Below are 21186 nucleotides of genomic sequence, written 5' to 3'. Positions count from 1 at the left end.
TTTGTGAGCTGCTTGCTCTTGTATCGCTGGTTTTATCATACACCAGATGGTGCGCACACTAATCCGTAATTTGCATCGTAACAGATTACTCGCAAAATGTTGTGAACGTTACTAATGATTCTCCACAAAACCGTAACGCATCTAAATTAGCAACACCTTAAATGTTAGTGAACTGTCTCAGTCGATTGATATTTATAATACTCAACGAGATTTGTACTGTACTTTAATATAGAATAGATCCTTACATCCATGCATCACTACTACAACCCCTAAATACCCTCATAACCATGTACAGAGATCTGTACACTTGTTCCAGTGTACGGGACCCTCACCAGGATTACTTTATTTAAGAACTGGAAAAAAATCGAAAGTAAAGCAGCTCGATTTGTTCTGGGTGATTCCCGACAAAAGAGTTGCGTTACAAAAATGTTGCAAAGTTTGCACTGGGGAAACTTGGGAGAAAGGAGACGAGCTGCTCGACTAAGTGAAGATGGCGTGGAATGACATTAGTAGACGAATAAGTTTGAGTAATGTCTTTAAAAGTAGGAAAGATCACAATATGAAGATAAAGTTAGAATTTAAGAGGACAAATTGGGGCAAATTCATTTATAGTAAGAGGAGTTAGGAGTTGTAATAACTTACCAAGGGAGATGTTCAATAAATTTCCAGTTTCATTGCAATCATTTCGAAAAGGGTAGGAAAGCAACAGATAGGGAGCTTGCCACCTGGGCGACTGCTCTAAATGCAGGATTGATTGATTGATTGATTGATTGATTGATTGATTGATTGATTGATTGATTGATTGATTGATTGATTGATTGATTGATTGATTGATTGATTGATTGATTGATTGATTGATTGATTGATTGATTGATTGATTGATTGATTGATTGATTGATTGATTGATTGATTGATTGATTGATTGATTGATTGATTGATTGATTGATTGATTGATTGATTGATTGATTGATTGATTGATTGATTGATTGATTGATTGATTGATTGATTGATAATGTGGCCAGATCAATGATAGCTAGCGCTTTGAAAGGACGAGGTTAGAATGTCTATTAAGAAGTACATGGTCTCTCCAACAGAGGAAGCAATCCACGCATTGACGTTATTGCTTTTAAGCTATCCCGTTCTGAAGGTTTCCTCATTGATCCAACAAGTAGATTCGAGACAAACGAAAACAAGCCGGAAGACGTCGGTGCGGAAAAAAAGATTTTATGAAGAAACGGTGGACTTCTATAAGCAGAAGTATAAGCTCTGATCCATCTCTGTAATCGGCTTGATGTTATTGTGCTCGAGAAACCATTCCTACATTTTTTCAACTTTTGCAATACTTTTGGGCTGAATAGATATTTTATCTATAACATCGCCATTACTACTCTCAAGACGCCCATCATGATCTTCAAGAACAATGTTTGCGGACCTCAGATAAATGTTTGAAGCGCCTCACTATTTTGCCTACGCTTAACTTCATACTATCTTTTGCTGTTCACGTACTCTTCGTCCTCCGTAAACCTGTAACTGTTGCAAGAAGATTGTGTAAAATTGGTACCAAATATGGTACAATATTTAGCATAGGAAGTTCCCCCCGAATGGCATCAGTTCGATTCCTGGCAGCGACATGAATTTAAGGTTGATTTCTAGGATTGGAATAGGGTATATTAAGGGACTTTATCGTGGCGAAGTTAGGGATCCCGGCCCTTTCTTACACTTAACCACTTGATGTATATAAATTAGTACTAATTTACAATATCATTTTTACAATTTTACAATATAAGAATTTCAACAATTTTCATTTTAATACATGGTACCAGTATAAAAACTGAAATGACCTGATTTTAACATATTAAATCTTTACAACCTACATCCCATTCACACTCAAGATAAACTGGATGTGCTTATAAGATGACGCTGGCAAAGAATTTTAAACTTTGTCTTAGATTTAGCTTCACTGATATCATTGGGAAGTTCATTCCACCAGCTCGTGTAGCTATTTCTAGCCGAGTGCAGACTTTGTAAGGCAGAGCCTCCGATGAGGGTGGGTGGCATCTGCCATGTGTAGGTCACTGCGTGTTATTGTGTTGCAGTATAGTGTTATGTGTTGCGTGTGAGTTGCAGGGATGTTGGAGACGGCATAAACACCCAGCCCCCGGGCCACTGAAATTAACCAAAGAAGGTTAAAATCCCCAACCCGGCCGGGAATCGAATCCACTGCCCTCTCTAAACCGAAGACCAGTACGCTGACCATTCAGCCGACGAGTCGGACAGCTCGTGGCAGTGATCGTGAACGATTTATTGTATGTTGCCGTTCGATGTACAGGAATTTCTAGAGTACAGCTTGACCGTCTATTGAACGGGAGTAGTGAACTAAGGTAGCGAAATCTGGTGGATAGGTAAGGAGGAGTGTTTTCAGAAAGTACTTGATACACTAAAGTAGTTGCATAGAGACTACGTCTGTCATTCAGTCGTAACCAAGATAACTGTCTATAGTGTGGGGATACGTGGACATATGGTCGTATGTCGAATGCATACCTGATGCATATATTTTGGGCACGTTGTAGTCTCATGCCTTGCTCAGTGTTGATATCAGTAAAAACTATATCACAGCATTCGAGAATTGGAAACAAAAGTGACTGAATGAGATTCATTTTCAGGGACCAAGAAAATATATTTTTAAACCGCTTCGGGCGCTGCAGGCTTTCATATATTATATCTTGGCACACTTTCGTCACATGTTGCGACCAGTTCAGTGTTTCGCTTATAGCAACACCAAGATTCGTAACTGTTTCACAATATGGAATAATGGTATTTTTTATTTCTACAGGAGGAATTTCATATTGTTTTAATATGTGTAAGTGTTTCGAGGTGCCGTTTATTAATGCTTGCCTTTTGAAAGGATTAATTTTGAGATTGTTACTCAATGCAAAATTACTTATGAGACTTAAATCTGCGATAATTTGGCGTACAGCACTCCGAATTTTTCAGTTCTTGAGTGGTAGTAGATCTGCAGAACATCAGTATAAAGATGACACTTGCAGTGTATAATCGATTTGGCAACATCGTGTAAATTGCAAACAGCAATGGTCCAACTACACAGCCGGGTAAAATATTCCGGAGGTAAAATAGTCCCCCATTCGAAACCTCCGTGTGAGGACTACACGAGAGGGATCAATAATCAGGAAGATGGATACTGACATTCTGGGAGTCGGAGCGTGGAATGTTAGAAGTTTGAATCGTTGTGGTAGATTAGAGAATCTGAAAAGGGAGATGGATAGACTAAAGTTAGATGTAGTTGGTATAAGTGAAGTACGTTGGCAAGAAGAAGAGGATTTTTGGTCAGGCGACTACCGAATTATCAACACAAAATCAAACGGGGGAAATGCAAGAGTTGGTTTAATAATGAATAAGAAAATAGGGCAGCGGGTAAGCTCCTACGACCAGCATAGTGAAAGAATTATTGTCGTCAAGATAGACACCAAACCAATGCAAACCACAATAGCTCAGCGGATGACGAGGAAATCGAAAGAATGTATGAAGAGATAGAAGATTTAATATTATATGTAAAAGGTGACGAGAATCTAATTGTGAAGGGAGACTGGAATGCAGTGGTAGGCCAAGGAAGATGAGGTAATACAGTAGGAGAGTTTGGGTTGGGACAAAGGAACGAAAGAGGAAGTCGGCTGCAAGACTTTCCCAGGAGAAAACGTGGACTCTGACCACAATCTGTTGGTCATGAAATGCCTTCTGAAGTTAAATCAATTGAAGAAAGGAATGAATGCAAGAATATGGGATCTAGACAAGTTGAAAGAAAATAGTGTGAGGGCTTGTTTCAAGGAATATGTAACACAGGAACTAAATTTAAAGGCTGAAGGAAACACAGTAGAAGAAGATTGGACAGTCATGAAGAATGATATCAGTAAGGCTGCTGAAGAAAATTTAGTAAGAAAGGAAAGATTGCCTAATAAATAATGGATCACTCAAGAGATACTAGACCTGATTGACGAACGACGAACGTACAATTATGCAAAAAAAAATGAGGAGGGCAGAAAAGAATACAGGCGAATGAAGAATGAAGTAGATAGAAAGTGCAGGACAGCTAAGGAAGAATGGCTGAAAGAGAAGTGCATGGATGTTGAAGCTTGTATGTCCCTAGGAAAGGTAGATGCTGCATGCATGAAAATCAAGGAAACCTTTGGAGAAAGGAAAAGTAGGTGTATGAATATTAAAAGTTCAGATGGAAAACCACTTGCTAGACAAGTCAGAAAGGTGGCAGGAACATATCCAACAGTTGTATTAAGGTAAAGTAGATGACAGTGTTCTGGAACAAGAAGAGGCTCTTGAGGCTGATGACATGAGAGAGCCAATTTTCAGGTCAGAATTCGACAGAGCTTTGAGAGACCTAAGTAGGAACAAGGCACCGAGAATCGATGACATACCCTCAGAATTACTGATTTCCTTATGAGAAACCAACATGGAGAGGTTGTTCCGTTTAGTGTGTAAGATATATGATATAGGAGAAGTGCCATCTGATTTTCGGCAGAATGTTGTTATACCTATTCCCAAGAAAGCCGGTGCTGACAAGTGCGAAAACTACCGCACTATTAGTTTAGTATCTCACGCTTACAAAATTTTAACACGTACTGTTTACAGAAGAACGGAAAAACAAATTGAAACTGAGTTGGGAGAAGATCAATTTGGCTTCAGAAGGAATGTGGGAACACGTCAAGCAATTCTGACTTTTGTCTGATCTTAGAGGACCGAATTATGAAAGACAAGCCCACGTACATGGCGTTCGTAGACCTTGAAGAGGCATTCGATAATGTTGATTGTACCAAGCTGTTTGAGATTCTCAAGATGATCGGGATCAGATGCCAAGAAGGGAGAATTATCTACAATTTATACAAAAATCAATCTGCAGTGATAAGAATTGAGGGCTTTGAAAAAGAGGCAGCAATTCATAGAGGAATGAGGCAATGCTGCAGTTTGTCCCCTCTCCTTTTCAATCGTTATATATTTACATGTTGATATGCTTCATTTCGTATGACCTCAGTGTCAAAATGCTTGAAGTCCCTTCGAATTATGTACCTGGATTTGTACTTTGGTACCATGTGAGAGTAACATAACTAGATGAGATCGTGGGTCGAAATACCTGGTACAGCAAGCTGTCCTTGTTTTGCCACTTTCTGCGGATTGTTAGTTATAATAAGGTCGATCAGTGTGTGCGACGTGTGGTTTATTGTATGAACATGGCTAGTCATGTCTAGTGTCAGTATATTGTAATCCATGCCGAGGAGTAAGTTTTGTAAGGATGTTGTGGAATAAATTTTGTAAGGATGTAGATTCGTTACTTTTAACTAGGAGATTAGTATTGAAGTCACCAAGAATGATTATGTTTCGGATAACTATTTTACTATTTAAGCTATCTAGGCGATGTAAAGCATGTTATTTATTTTAACGAGATAAAAAATGTGAGAGATTGTTCAATCTTGGTTGTAATTTCGTGGTCTTTGGGCCACTCTAGAAATAACATTCATCAGTCATGGAAGTGTGTCAAAGTCCTTAATGGCAACTTCGGCGGAGATGGAGACCATCGGTCCAGTGCAGTTGGCAGATGAGGCACTCTATCTTTCTGGGAGTTAATGCAGAGAGGAACGTAGCGTTTGTTCTCCAGGGAAGCGGCTACAAAAGGCGACTGTTCTCCGGGTCAGGAGCGGACTAACTACCTGCTGCCAGCAGCTGTAAAATACTTGGCGACAGGCTCCGTGACAAGTCGGCTGTAAAATCATACTGTCACATCCTTATGGAAATGTCTCATGAAATCGGAACCACGGCTAGGGCGGCGACGACTAAACAAGCGAGCCCCCACATTCTGCATAGCATCACTGAACGTCAGGACTATCTCTGGTCGAATCAGCGAATTGTGCCACAGTACTTGAAAGAAGGCATATAGACATAGATGCGGTGCAGGAAACAAGATGGAGCGGAGAAAAGCGATGTGGCATTGGATGTGGATACAAACTCATATACAACGGAACCGGAGGAACAACTAATAGTGTTGGCATTGTTATATTAGCAAAATTTGATGGTTCTGTCTGTCAGGTGCAACGTTATGACGGTCTTTTTTTTTTTTTTTTGATGCAGAAACTCTTGATCTGATCATCATGAACACCTGGTTCAAAAAGCGTGATACTCATCTAATCATGTACTACTCACATTGAGTACATCCTTATGAGACGACGGAATTTCAAAGATGTTCTAGATACGAACGTTGTTCCTTGCCTTCGCGATGCAACATCGACCAATCATCTGTAAGCTACAGATAAAGTCGCCAAGAGCCGTATACTTACCCATAAATGGACCTAAAAGAATCAAATGGTGGCTCTTCAAGGAGGAGGCCGACGTTATTACACCACCAATCATCATAGTTGAAGAGAACTTGACTAAACTGAAAGACGCTGTTCATGAATCCGCACGCTCTATTCGTGGAACAACTAAACCAGGACGACGAAGGATTGACAAGAACACGTGGCTTTGGAATGAAGATGTTAAAGGTGCAATGTGGAAGAAAAAACAGCTGTACCATGAGTTTTTCAGATAAAACACCATCTCGTTGGAATGCCTACAAAGCAGCCCGCAGTGAAGCGCAGAAGGTTATTACCGTAAAAAAAGTAAACCGATATGCTGACCTATATGCAAAACTTGACACGTGCGAAGGCGAGGAGCACATTTACCGACTACTCAGAGCAAGGCACCGCAAAACGGAAGACGTCCAACGTTTTTATGGCATCAATGACGAAACAGGTGACCTGTTGGTCGACTGGAAGAAAGCGCGAGAACGCTGGCGGAGCTATTTTGTGAAACTTTCAACCGAAGAATTTCCCCACCCATCAATCCCAACCACCTACGCTATTGACGGCCCAGCGAAGGAAATTGACGTCACCGAAGACCATGCTGTTCTGAAGGAGATGAAACCAGGGAAAGCCACCGGCCCCGATGATCTTCCGGCAGAGTTCTGATGCTCTCAACGGTGGGATGCGGCAATATAGCTAACATAACTTTACAACCAGATCATCAAACAAGGTCAAATACATCAGATTGGCGATGGAGCATTACCATACCAATCTTCAAGAAGAAGGTAAGTCCTGCCGATTATTCTAACTATCGCCCGATCAGACTTCTTAACCACGTGATGAAGGTCTTCGAACTTATTCTCGACAAAAGGATTCGCAAGATAGCCAAACTTACAACGAAACAAGCTGGATTTTTGAAAAATTGTGGCACAACAGATGCAATCCACGCTGCACGGCTGTTAGTTGAGAAACACCGCGAAAAAAATAAGCCGCTTCATCTCGCTTTCCTGGATCTTGAGGAGACCTTTGATCGGGTGCCACATGACCTAATCTGGTTAGCGCTACGAGAACATAGCATTCCAGAGCATTGTTAAGTGGGTACAGATGCTCTACATAGAACCAAGGAGTAATGTTCAAGCTGCCGCAGGAGCGTCCGATGATTTCCGCATCACTGAGGAGTCCATCAAGGCTCTGTCTTATCACCACTGCTGTTCATTTTTGTGATGGACACTGTTATTTCAGACCTGCACAAGCCAATACCATGGACACTTCTCTATGCTGATGATGTCATGTTGGCTACTGAGAATAAGCTTGATCTCCAGCGCCAAATAGAAGAGTGGAACAACCGATTAGTACAATAAGGCCTCCGCCTCAACAAAAATAAGACAGAATATATGGCATTAGATCCACGAGAAGTTGGAACCATCCACGTTGACGGTGAAGATCTACCACGAGTGGAGAAATTTAAATATCTTGGCTCCACAATCTCTGACGATGGCCGACTTACTGACGAGGTCAACACAAGGATACACGCAGCCTGGCTGAAGTGGGGAATGACAACGGACGTCAGCCACGACCGTCGGATGAAGGACCATTTGAAATCTAAGATCTACCGGACTGTCGCTCTCTACGGCACCGAGTGTTGGCCAGTTACAAAGGAGGTAGAACGTCTACTAAGCGTCACGGAGACGAAGATGTTTAGATGAACAGCTGGCATCACTAGACGGGATCCTATTTCAAACAACGATATTAGGAAACGTTTCGGCGTTGCACCGATCCAGAAGAAAATGTAGGTAAACCGTCTGTGCTTGTTTGGGCATGTGTTGCGTGCAGAAGACAATACGTTCGCAAAGTCAGCGTAGTCACTGGAATGAGGTCCAAGAGACGACCAAGACAGCGATAGACTGATACAATGCACAATGACCTGAAAGCTGTAAGACTACTGTACATCCAGACATGGCCCGAGACACAATTAAATGGAGACAACGAATCCACACAGCGGATCCTGTCACAAGGCTAAACAAGAAGAAGAAGATGTGATTGACTGCTGTAATCATGTCTCTGTTATACAAATACAATGGAAGTTACTGTTTCTAATTAGCGCCGGTATTTCATCAAAATGGCAAACAAGCGACTGTACATTGATGTGACAACATTGAAAATATTGTTAGTGGGAACTAACCTTTAATTAAGAATGTCTCCTGCTACAGCTGGTGAGGGAGAAGGTAGGGGGGAAGGCGGTCGACCATAAGAGGGACAGGGTCAACGACATCACTGACTCATTTACGTTAGCCGCAGTCAACAGAAAAAATCAGACTTATCACCCTAGTTGTTTCATAAGCACCTCCAGAAATATTCACAGAATCAATACCACTTCTACATACAAAAACTTTACATGCTATTATAAAACTCATTGTTATTTTCCCAGTCAATCTCTTCTCGCTCACATAAGACTTAATAATTGTCCCTTGCTGCTATCAAATGCTTTCTGTCCATTGTCCTTGAAAACAACAATGCGGCCGTCCTGTGTTTACACCCGTCTGAACCCGAAGTGATCACGCATCCTATTTAAAATAGGTTTTCTGATATCTGTCAGGGATTCTGTCAGTAAAAGGCCAGTTCCTTTTAACAGCCGCTTAGCCCTCCAAACACTGTCCCGGTCGTGATAACGCACGAACTTTATGATTATAGGGCGCTTACCCGTAGCAACAACCTGAGTTGTGGTTCGTTTTAGAATCCGTAATCGGTGGCAGCGATCTATATCAGGCATAGTTATATCTACATTTAACTTGCCCTTCACCGTGCCGATTACTTTATCGTAAACGTTCTCTGCTGGCTCCTCTAGAATATCATGCAGCACTAAACGGTTCCACCGGCTGTACTGTTCAGCTTCATCAAGCAGTTCAGTCTGTTCCTCGAGGCGCTATTCAATATATTCCATTTTTTTATGTCTTTCAGCTCACTAGACACCCTTTCTTGGAACTGGGAAAACTCAGCCTTCAGCTCATGCAGCTCTTCCTCGTGGCAGGTGCAGCTTGCAACGTGTTCCAAGCGGCGTTGGAAGTCCTTCATAACATCTTCAATAGACGCTACACGACGAATAGCTTCTTTAGCAGATATACTGAAAGATGCTTCAGGTCAATGACAGATCAGTTACACTACGAATGTATATTCTGCCATAGGTTCCTCAATAAAGACGCCAAAAATTTCACACTCGGTCATCCTAAGGTGGATTTCTATGGTTTCTTCACTTCAATTTCAATACAAGCTCTCACCTTTGGACCTATTTAAATCGAGACAGCCCTAAGCCTGGTTTTGATCTCCGAAGAGAAACATGGATTACTATTAACAGGATTCTGACCAGTCAGTCAAACAGTGCTGAATCCCTTTAAGATTGAGGCAAAATTCCATCTCGTCAGTGTACTGCGATAATCCCACACCGAGTATTCAGTACAGTGTGCTGAATGCAAAATGTGAAAGGGCATGTCAAAGAGGCAAGTCCGATTTTCCCTGCGCAACACCTGCAGCTCCAGAGTGGAAAAAGCTATAAACCATTCCTCTCATTTATGACAACGTAAATATTTCGCACATTTCGATTGTTCCGGGGTTTTTGGGTAGCCGCTGTGGATGTTCCCTGACTGTTGCTTGGTGACACGTGTTGAAGATTCCTTTTGTGAAAGGAATGTTCATTGGTAATTAATTAAGAAGGTTGAACTTTTCCCATGTGAAACGCAATCGCTATTCAGTATGGAGCCGTGCATTGCTAGTGAAGTTATTTTAACAGAACAATAGCAACGCTGTATTGTGAGAATATTGCTGATAGAAATAGCTGAGAAGAAATCCCATGTCAATTAATGGGCTAAAGAACATGTTACAGAAATTCGAGGAAACAAGATAATTAGTGTTCGCGCAAGGGAGAGGACGGTGGCCCATTGCCATTGAAGTTTTTGATGAAGTTTCTGTAGCTCTCCGAGCTGCACATGTCTCAAGTTCTGCACGCAGAGTAACGCTTAGTGTTATCACATGCCGTCCTCTGAGACATATGGGTCAGGTGAATTGTCTATCCTTGGTCAAAGTACGCAAGTTTTTGTGGTGTAATTTACGCTTGTGTCCCTTCACAATTCATACTCTGCACCCCTAGATATTTCGCAATGCCGCGAATTTGCCCTTCAGGTTTTGGCACGCATGGAAGTGGATTACATATGCCCGGGAATATGTGCACTGACTAGGAGCATTTTACTCTGGACCACGCAGTATACACAGAACTGTCGTATACGAGGTTCGGCTCATCCACTTGTTGTGCAGGAGCAAACATTGCAGTCAGCTTACGTGGCTCTTTGATTTGGTTTCACAAGCTCCTACATTTTTGGCCCGTGTTTCTTTGAGAAATGAAAATCCACAGCCTGTTTCCAGTCATTCGACTGGGCAGGAATGGAATGAATGAAGCCCCTATCTAGCGGAGAGGATAGGAATTGTGCCGGCTGCCGAAGCCTGTCGCACTCCTCTGAGGCAATGATTAGGCTAATGACTGACAGATGAAGTGAAATTATATTGGAGAGTGTTGCTGGAATAAAAGAAAACTGCTATCATTGTTCATATCACGATTATACCGATAAGAATTTTTATTATGATAAAGGCAATTGTTATGATTGAAATAACAACGATGACAATGAAATGACATGTCGTATGGCTTTTAGTGCCGGGATATCCCAGGTCGGGTTTGGCTCGCGAGATGCAGGTCTTTCTATTTGACTCCCGTAGGCGACCTGCGCGTCGTGATGAGGATGAAATGATGATGAAGACAACGCATACACCCATCCCCCGTGCCATTGAAATTAACCAATTAAGGTTAAAATCACCCGGCCGGGAATCGAACCCGGGACCCTCTGAACCAAAGGCCAGTACGCTGACCGTTCAGCCAACGAGTCGGACAACGATGACAATAGTGCAGGATTTCACTAGAGTTAAATAATAATGAAAGTTTGTTGGAAAGTACAAGTGGACATGTTCAGTAATGGAACAAACAACAATTGACTATGGTTTGGAATAGATTATGAAGGAAATTGCCGACTGAATGCAACTAAACGTTCTAATTTTCACGTTAAGTTCAAGATAGCTCTTATATGATACAACGCTGCATTTTACAATGGGGAACATGGGAAAATTTTCATCTTCAATGATTACTTCAGCATTAAGAATAAATTAATATTTTTTTCCTTGGAGAACACTTTCACCGCTGTCAATCATTGACTCATCTTCCTCCTGTTTTTCTTCTGCTCTCGAAAGTTCAATTGTCTTAAATTCGCCAGTTCCTTGTAGAAGATGAGATCTGGATTAGATTCCCATTCACTACCATAATGTTTTTTGAGGAGATTTAGAACGTCATTGACTGTTGTAACTTTACGTAAAACACTAAGCTGATCGTTTCATCAAATATTTAGTTTATGTTATTGCCTCCTCTGCAAATACCTTTCGGCTCCCCCAGGTTTGTGAAGTTGCTTTGCTTTGAATGGTTACTGTGGTTTTGTTCCTTTGTATCATGAATTCTTTCGTGGGAGCAAATTTGAAATGCCATTCAGCAGGTGGTTTAAAAAAATCACTGACTGCTTTCTTCCAGTTAGAAAACTTATCGGGACAAATTACAGTTTCATATTTCTGAAAAATATTTCTATATTCCTCTGGCTTTGGAATTATTTCCCGTCTTCAGATTTATTTTCCAATGCGACCACATATTCTGTCTGGTGGTACAGAATGTCCTGGTACCGTAAAAACTACAAGTATGTTTTTATGTGATTTGGAGCGTCACTTTTCAACCACCCATCATAATTTGATTTTTGTTTTGTCCCCCGGAACAATTGGCAAAAAAGGCGAATAGTGCGCACTGTCGCAGGGAAGACCGTGTTATTTAACCTGTGTTGAACACAAGAAGGTATTTCGTTGGAGTTCTTAAAACCGTCACCTTCTGTCCAGCAATAAATAAATGTGTTTTCTTTCGACTGTTCTGTCGTAGATGTTTCTTCGCAAAATGTAAAATTATACATGTTAAGATGGCGACTGTAGTAGATAGCTTGGTCGGGAATCTTTGGCAACAGCGCGTTCTTCTGACAGTTTTAAAATTTCTTTGCACGTAGGTTGTGATAACAACGTTCAGCAAGAAACTTATCTTCCAATCAGTTTTAGCTCCCTCAACACTTTGAACATTTGTCTCTTGCCGGAGTCTTGAAATTATGTTATACTTGGTTGTATAAATGTGATAAAAGAAGATATATTTGACTCTCAGTTCCGTATTTTTATTCCTGTATTATAAGTTCGCAATAGCTGTTTAATAGGTCAGATCACATGACTGATATTGATTAAGTAGGAATCAAAGATTCAATGAACTTCCTCACATTTTCAGCACGTGCCCCGAACGTTCTTGAACGAGTATCACCTCCTCTTCTTTCCTTTGGCGAGAGACATATCTTCAGATGTTCCCTTCCAAGTCTCTGAACACGCAACTTCGAAATTCCCAAAATTGAAGGCCTTTTTGGCATATACGAACTAACAGACATTTTTCAGAAATATTTAGGAATATAGTTCTTAAAAGTCACTTGTTTACATGTATTGTTCGTACTTACTCATGGTCCATTATTCTGGAGAGATTCTTATGTCACATACCGGAGAATGAATGAATCTTGATACATTTTATTGTGAGAATCTTAAAATGACTGGTGGAAACGTCTGACAACCTGCATCCCAAAATTATTACAATTGAAACCGAATATGGATGGATGGGTGCAGTTTGGTTCTCAGGAAGAGATTTTGATGAATGCCTGAAATAAATAAAAATTGTGATAATTTGGATACAATAAGGAAATGGTTTGGTTTGATTTTTTCATGATTTTAAGTTTAACCTCAGGCTTTGATAGTTTAAAAACGAAATATTGTAGACACAATGCTCAACTTGCTCGTTTATCTATATTTTTCTTCAATGAACCGACATCTCTTGATCTTTACCTACTACGTCCTGGTTCGGCAGTTATTATGCTGTTTTTATAGACTCTAAATTCTTGTTCATCCATTTCGTTCGTTCGTTCGTAATCTGTTTACCCTCCAGGGTCGGTTTTTCCCTCGGACTCAGCGAGGGATCCCACCTCTACCGCCTCAAGGGCAGTGTCCTGGAGATTCAGACTTTGGGTCGGGGATACAACTGGGGAGAATGACCAGTAACTCGCCCAGGCGGCCTCACGTGCTATGCTGAACAGGGGCCTAGTGGAGGGAAGGGAAGACTGGATGGGACAGGCAAGGAAGAGGGAAGGAAGCGGCCGTGGCCTTCAGTTAGGTACCATCCCGGCATTTGCCTGGAGGAGAAGTGGGAAACCACGGAAAACCATTTCCAGGATGGCTGAGGTGGGAATCGAACCCACCTCTACTCAGTTGACCTCCCGAGGCTGAGTGGACCTCGTTCCAGCCCTCGTACCACTTTTCAAATTTCGTGGCAGAGCCGGGAATCGAGCCCGGACCTCTGGGGATGGCAGCTAATCACGCTAACCACTACACCACAGAGGCGGACTTCATCCATTTCACTGGTTATAAAAGCTACGTGATTGTGCACACTGGCGTCTCTATAATGAAAGGAGTCACTGTCGATACACTGAAACTAAGCATTATTAACAGCAAACCTTTCTTACAAAAATAAGTTTCCTTCTGTTACCATGTTACTTTGGACATGTCAAGGTGTGGAACGGAACATTTTGTGGGCATACTCAGTTTTGAAACAGAACTGAAACTTGAAAGTTTAATATTCAATGAATTAAAAGAGTTATGATACAAAACCTGATCACCTATTAAGCAGAGAATCCCAAGCATTATGAAACATATAGGCCTAATATCTCATTTTTTAAAATTTGTGTGGACATGTTGAGTTTTGGAACTAACCGACTCACTTTTCCTATGATGAAACGCACAACCTGAACTTTCCTCCCAGTTTCTATCACACCATCTCACAACATAGATGAAGTCTTTTTGCAGTCACTCACAATTCTGTAACTTGTGCATTACTGTGTACAGTAAAAAGCCGTATCTGTAATTCCAATTCTCTACTCATATTATATATATATAAATAAAACAAGAGCCTCCGTGGCTTAGGCGGCAGCGCGCCGGTCTCTCACCGCTGGGTTCCGTGGTTCAAATCCTGGTCATTCCATGTGATATTTGTGCTGGACAAAGCGGAGGCGGGACAGGTTTTTCTCCGGGTACTCCTGCTTTCCCTGTCATCTTTCATTCCAGCAACACTCTCTAATATCATTTCATTTCATTAATCATTCAGTAATCATTGCCCCAGAGGAGTGCGACAGGCTTCGGCAGCCGGCACAATTCCCATCCTCGCCGCTAGAAGGGGGCTTCATTCATTCCATTCCTGACCGGTAAAATGACTGGAAACAGGCTGTGGATTTTCATATAAACACAAAAGTTCAATAATACTGCCTCGCGCCACCACTCTCTTAATCACTACAGGATCAGGTAATGCTTCACCTACTCTAACTTTTTGAGTTCTATTTTCTAGAAATTTAGCAACTCATATATCACATACAGTACTAAGCTACACCACAATAACACGCAGTTTCCCATACACAGCAGATGCCACTCACCCTCGCCGCAGGGTCTGTCTTACAAGGACCGGGCTGAGTGGCTCAGACGGTTGAGGCGCTGGCCTTCTGACCCCAACTTGGCAGGTTCGATCCTGGCTCAGTCCGGTGGTATTTGAAGGTGCTCAAATACGTCAGCCTCGTGTCGGTAGATTTACTGGCACGTAAAAGAACTCCCGCGGGACTAAATTCCGGCACCTCGGCGTCTCCGAAGACCTTAAAAGTAGTTAGTGGGACGTAAAGCAAATAACATTATTATTATTGTCTTACAAGGGCTGCACCAGGCTAGGAATAGCCACATTAAATTAAATTATTGTTGGAGCAATTTAATTAACATTATCAATAACAAGTCCATTCAATGGAAGGCAAATGAGAGATGGATGTTATAGTTATTACCACAACTGTGAGTACACTGAAATCCTACACTTCGATAAACCTAACTGCCCTATTTCCATTTCCCACTGTTGTTGTAGCAGTTGTAAATATTATCCTGAACTTTCCACTAACAGTACCGTAAATTTATTTCACTGTATTTTCACAGGTAAACAGCAGTGCCGACTGGGCAGCCTCCAACTTAACATAGGGGACGAGATAGAGACGAAGGACAGCTCTCTCAAGTGTTTCTGCTACATGCCACCTTTCGTCACCTGCCACAGGACCGGCTTCTGAGAAGATATATTTCTAGTCCATATTTCCTGTAAAAAAAAGTACTTATTTATACTCTTAAATCTATAATAAACCAATATTTTCTTTCAATATAAAAAGGAACCTTTGAATGTCAGTACAAAATACAGAATGTCATTTGGTTTATATACTGTATATACCTTACGATATACTCAGCACCACAACCGGTCGTGTTCTATTGGATCCCCAGCGTTGTGGACTATCATCTGTCTTCAAAGTTTCCTTTGAAACAAATTCGAGTGAAACATAGGCATGAGACTTCTGTCCCGTACCTCCCTGTAAACTTTCCATAGATCAAATTTGTGCTGTGGGCGCCCGCTTAGACAAGTCTAGTGCGGCGGGGCTGGCTTGACTGAAATACGGGCGACAGATCGAACGCACTCGGCACGGCACAGGAGCAGTGACGTTCAATTGTGACTGCGAAGCTTTACTCGCACCATCTTCAACGAAATGCTGACTGGAGTGCAAGACCTATATTATTTTAAATATTGATGTTTGGTTTATTCAGTATATTAACAGGCATGGTTTAATTGTCCTATATTTACACATTCATGAAACTGAGACGTCACAATTTTCTGGTTATATTTTACAGTGATACAGGGTTTAAGCAGCCCGCCTGGTGGCCATGATCGTTAAGGCGCTGAAGTCTAAAAACGGTCTAACACCGAGGTTAGCCGGTTCGAGTCCCGTTGGTCGAAAAAAATTTCACCATCAGAATGTTGGCCGGCAGGGTAGGGGAGGTGGTGGTATACAATTTCTAATCACTAGATTGCGTGCCAAAAGCCTGGATTAAATTCCAAACCTCTCCGCAGTGCTCATATGGAGTGAGGGCATATGACGCTGTTGATGGTGATTCGTCCGTCGGATGGAGACGTTAAGCCTTGAGCAGACCCCTTGGTGCTATTAGACAGGAGTAGGCTATGTGCCGGCACTGGGTTTCACCCTCTCCCTACTATCATATATCACGTCATTCATTTCATCTCTCATTAACTCCTCTGATGAGGTTGACGTCAGGAAGGGCATCCGGTCATAAAAAACCGCCACGACAAATTCATCTCACCTCATACCCGACCCCGTAGGGAAACGGGACAAGGGTTGGACAAACAGGGTTTAAGCGTGCAAGCTACGATTTAAAATCTCTTGGATGGGAAAGACAGAATTTCCGCTAAAAAAGTAAAATTCCTGTTATTCGTTCAGCAAATGTAGCACGTCATTCAGCAAGGTTTATCTGTGAATTTTCAGTGTTGTACTGCCGTTTGATTTTCTCTCTTCATTGGGTGTCTGCAAATAGTATTAAAACTTATCATCAGACGTCAGATGGCGAGTGAGTTTCGTCATGAGTAAAGACTTACTACTCAAGATTAAAGTACAACAACACTGCAAATTCATTATCAAGTAGATAAGCACTATTTCTTCAAATAAATAATCTAAGTAATATTATACTCAAAGAACATGATTGTATTGTTGGTGAGTGTATCTGATCAGATTAGATCAGATCAACTGCTTATTAACTGCTTATTATGTTTGGAATGTTTGAAAATAATACCTATTTTATTTCCTTCCTAGCTTCCTCCCAATCATTTGGGGTCGAAACTAATGTGGATAGAGCCTAGTTTACGGTCGGATGCCCTTCGTGGCGCTAACCCTACATAGAGGGATGTATTCACTACTGCGTGTTCCTGTGGTGGTTGGTGGTGTGAAGTGTATGTAGATGGTGTATTAAGATGATCACAAACACACATCCCCGAAGCAAAGAAATTAATTACACGCAGTTAAAATCCCCGACCCGGCCGGGAATCGAATCCGGGGCCCTCTGACCCAAAGATCAGTACGCTGAACATGCAGCCAAGACGACAGACATTTATTTTTATAGCATACCCCTCTTAAAATACAATAGTCAAATTATAATTTTTTTTTTTTTGCTAGGGGCTTCACGTCGCACCGACACAGATACAGTAGGTCTTATGGCGACGATGGGATAGGAAAGGCCTAGGAGTTGGAAGGAAGCGGCCATGGCCTTAATTAAGGTACAGCCTCAGCATTTGCCTGGTGTGAAAATGGTAAACCACGGAAAACCATTTTCAGGGCTGCCGATAGTGGGATTCGAACCTACTATCTCCCGGATGCAAGCTCACAGCCGCGCGCCTCTACACGCACGGCCAACTCGCCCGGTTTACAAGTCTTTACTACATAACTAAACTTATATATAATTAAATTTTCGATGATTTATGTCTTAAACATTTTTACCGTACCGGCTGTGATAATAGCGATAGGCATATTCATTAATTTGTATTTTCGTTGCTAAGTCCATACGAACGCCGAGCCACAAGCAAATGGGTAAACAGAATTAAATGAAAATCGGTATGTAGAGTCGCGGAATTGGAAACTACAATTTATGCCATAATTAATTTCATTCACTCTGGATGAAATGGCAGTTTAGGGGAAGGCACCTAAAATTTAATTTTTAAATACCTATGTTATTGGTCCTATCGAAAAGTGCTACATAACAAAAGTAATAGGGAATACAATTTCCGATCATGTATGTTTTATTCAGTTTCACCGTACCGACTATGGTAAGAGTGGTTTTTCGGAGTCGGAAGGGAACTAAATGTGAAGGCCTACAATGTCGAAAGCTCATAAAATTGATCAACAATAACATTACATTGGCCATTGTTTCTTGTTATGTTCTTTGTCTCTTATGCTGCCACTCATCTCCGATAGATGGGATTACTGCTGCGTGTCGAATACAACAGCCTGCCTGAATATTGGCGGGAAATAGCCGGGGCGTTAGATAACTTTCTTCTTTAACATGTCCTTCCTCTCGTTCATAAAGTTTCTGATACTATTGGTACATAACACACTGGTTATTCATAGTATTCCAGCAATTCGATCCCTACTCTGACGCACTGATTTGAATGGACAGTATGCCAAATTTAACGGAATACGGCAGAGGAGTGTTCATAGCTGTCTGTGGCCTGGTCATTCCAGTTCTGGAACTTTGGACTGTTCGTTAAAAGTGAGGAAATGTGTGGTTTTTCATTTGATCGAGTATTTCATATGATAACATTGCTTTTAATCGCAACATTGAAATGACCTGTGTTGATTTCTGTTGAGAAAACCACGAAAAGAGTCCTTCTGAGGATGTAAAAATGCAGGTGGCGAGTGAGTGTCTGCTATTATAATGAAAATTCCCCAACTTGATTGTGACTGATTGTAGGCAAAAGGGCCTGAAATGAATATTCCCTGAAATGAAATGTCGTATGGCTTTTAGTGCCGGGATATCCCAGGAAGGATTCGGCTCGCCAGATGCAGGTCTTTCTATTTGACTTCCGTAGGCGACCTGCGCGTCGTAATGAGGATGAAATGATGATGAAGACAACACATACACCCAGCCCCCGTGCCGTAGGAATTAACCAATTACGGTTAAAATTCCCGACCCGGCTGGGAATCGAACCCGGGACCCTCTGAACTGAAGGCCAGTACGCTGACCGTTCAGCCAACGAGTCGGACGATGAATATTCCCTAACCCAGTCTTTGTATGAGAAAAGATGTTTGGTGACTTACCCATCGTGTTTCTGGGGCAACTGTAAGAGCTATGCAATTTAGTATAAACACTATCTAACCTAGAATTCTGTGTACCACGTAGAGTTCCGTAGCGAAGCACGGGTACATCAGCTAGTACACTATGAAATACAAGCGAATTACCGCAAATCTATCAACTCCTAATAACAAACATTTCATTATGAACCCGTTGGTAACACTATCAGCAAGAAAACAATATATATGAATTTTGAAATACGATATTTACTGTATGACAAACAGCTTTCAGTCAGTGCCATGGGTTGCCAGCACCCCGGCGACATTATGGAAAAATTTTCCATTTACAGTTTGATGCTAAGTTTCACAACCAATTGCCAAGGCCGGTAAAGGGGCTGGCTAGAGCGACGCATCAGGTCGGCAGTGAACATCACACTTCCTCTTTTCTATACCTTACAGCCATAACTTTACTTTGATAATGTCTTTGCGTAACTCAGATACAGATTCTGGCCACATCTTACAACTCTAGCTCCCCCGTGTCCCATGAAGAGGCAATTCCCGGCACCTGAAAATTATCGGTAACCCTTGAAGTTTCCAAAATCGTTGTTGCTACGCCCCTCCACCAGCTGTACGTTGTGTCGATCCAACGAGTAGATCCATACTGACTACAGGCCATGCTGACTGGGGATTGTTGCCTAGCTGTATTTCCCATTGAACAATAATCACCACCATGCCGCCGCTTAGTGGCTAGTTGATGTCTGTAAGCAAACTATCAGAAATCTCCCCAGTGTCGGTTCTGGAAACCCATTGTGATATGCAATGTGTAATTAGTAGGCACCCAATATATTAGTAGTTTAACAAGGTCATCTATATAAATAAAGTTCTAGGGGGTCCGCTGTCTGTAATTTCATTTGTTTTGACACTTTTTCAGATTTTTATCCGTTTTAGGTCAACTCAAGACCGTACCGGTGGTTTTTAGCTTTTTTGTCTGTTTGTCCGTCTGTTCCACCATCACGGCGAAACGGCTGGTTAGATCTCGACTAAACATATATAGAGCACACTCTTCCAGGGAAACGTTCGAATAAGCATATGATTTAAAAATCGCTGAATAGAATGGGGGTTTATAGGGAAACCAGAACTGTTTTCTTCCATTTTCTCTTATACTATTGATTTTCTGTAAAATCCATGGACTACATGTGAAATGTCCATTTACTTTAAACATTTTTTGTTATGAGCATAATTTCGCTTACTCTTCAAATGACGGAGAAAATTACTACTTTCTGCGGATTTCATGCTCTTCATTGAGTGACCGACAGACCGACAACGAACCTACTGGTTACCATGGCAACGTCTCTGGCTGCTTGCCAGCAAGGGAGTAACATGAGGTATTTGCGGAATCCCTTTGGAAGTTACAATCATCGTCGAATAGCTCTAAAGGGGCTGTTAATATTTGAACATTACCGCGGAATGTAGCCCATGATTTCACACCGTAAGATGTTTTCTGGCATTTGTCATAAATTTTACTTCATTTCTCTTCTACTTCTGTTCTCCGCTTTAATTTCTTGCCTCTCTCTTGCCTCATTAGGCTTAAGTAACAACACCATGTCACCTTCTTCTCTGTTTACCTAATAATTACTGCGCCTAAATTTCTCCTCTGTTGCTGCCTTCCTATATCCTAACGCATATCAACACCATCTAGTGAGGGACATTTCATTTTACAACAAATCCAGTTGAAATTTACATAATTTGTCCCTTCCGGCTGTCTTCAGTTTTCTATGAATTTTCTATTAATTCCAACTCTCTTAACTGTAATGCTTTCTTCCTAAATTATTCCGTATGTATGCGAGTGCTAATCCAGAAATCCGGATACTTTTTCCTTTGAGGAAAAATCCCAAGCTCTTCAAATGCATAACTTTTTGGCTCCGGAACATACCGAAAGATAGAGGCAATTTCAATGAGGTTTCAGACCTTCTTTTCAG

General features: G+C 41.5%; 1 protein-coding gene across 2 annotated transcripts in view; it reads left to right on the top strand.

Moving 5' to 3' along the window:
* Window positions 1-15864, top strand: part of LOC136877044 (kielin/chordin-like protein) — a 70609-nt gene extending 54745 nt beyond the window's left edge. The window contains exon 8 of one of the 2 annotated variants that reach the window (XM_067150859.2): window positions 15528-15864. In XM_067150859.2, coding sequence (XP_067006960.2) covers window positions 15528-15655 — 128 coding nt within the window. In that variant the 3' untranslated portion in view covers window positions 15656-15864. The remainder of the gene's footprint in view (window positions 1-15527) is intronic. The other variant, XM_067150851.2, reaches the window with a different exon arrangement.
* The last annotated feature ends 5322 nt before the right edge of the window (window positions 15865-21186 follow it).

The sequence above is a fragment of the Anabrus simplex genome, chromosome 1 (genome assembly GCF_040414725.1).
Source record: "Anabrus simplex isolate iqAnaSimp1 chromosome 1, ASM4041472v1, whole genome shotgun sequence".
Classification (NCBI taxonomy): domain Eukaryota; kingdom Metazoa; phylum Arthropoda; class Insecta; order Orthoptera; family Tettigoniidae; genus Anabrus; species Anabrus simplex.
This window is presented reverse-complemented; position numbering and strand designations above follow the sequence as displayed.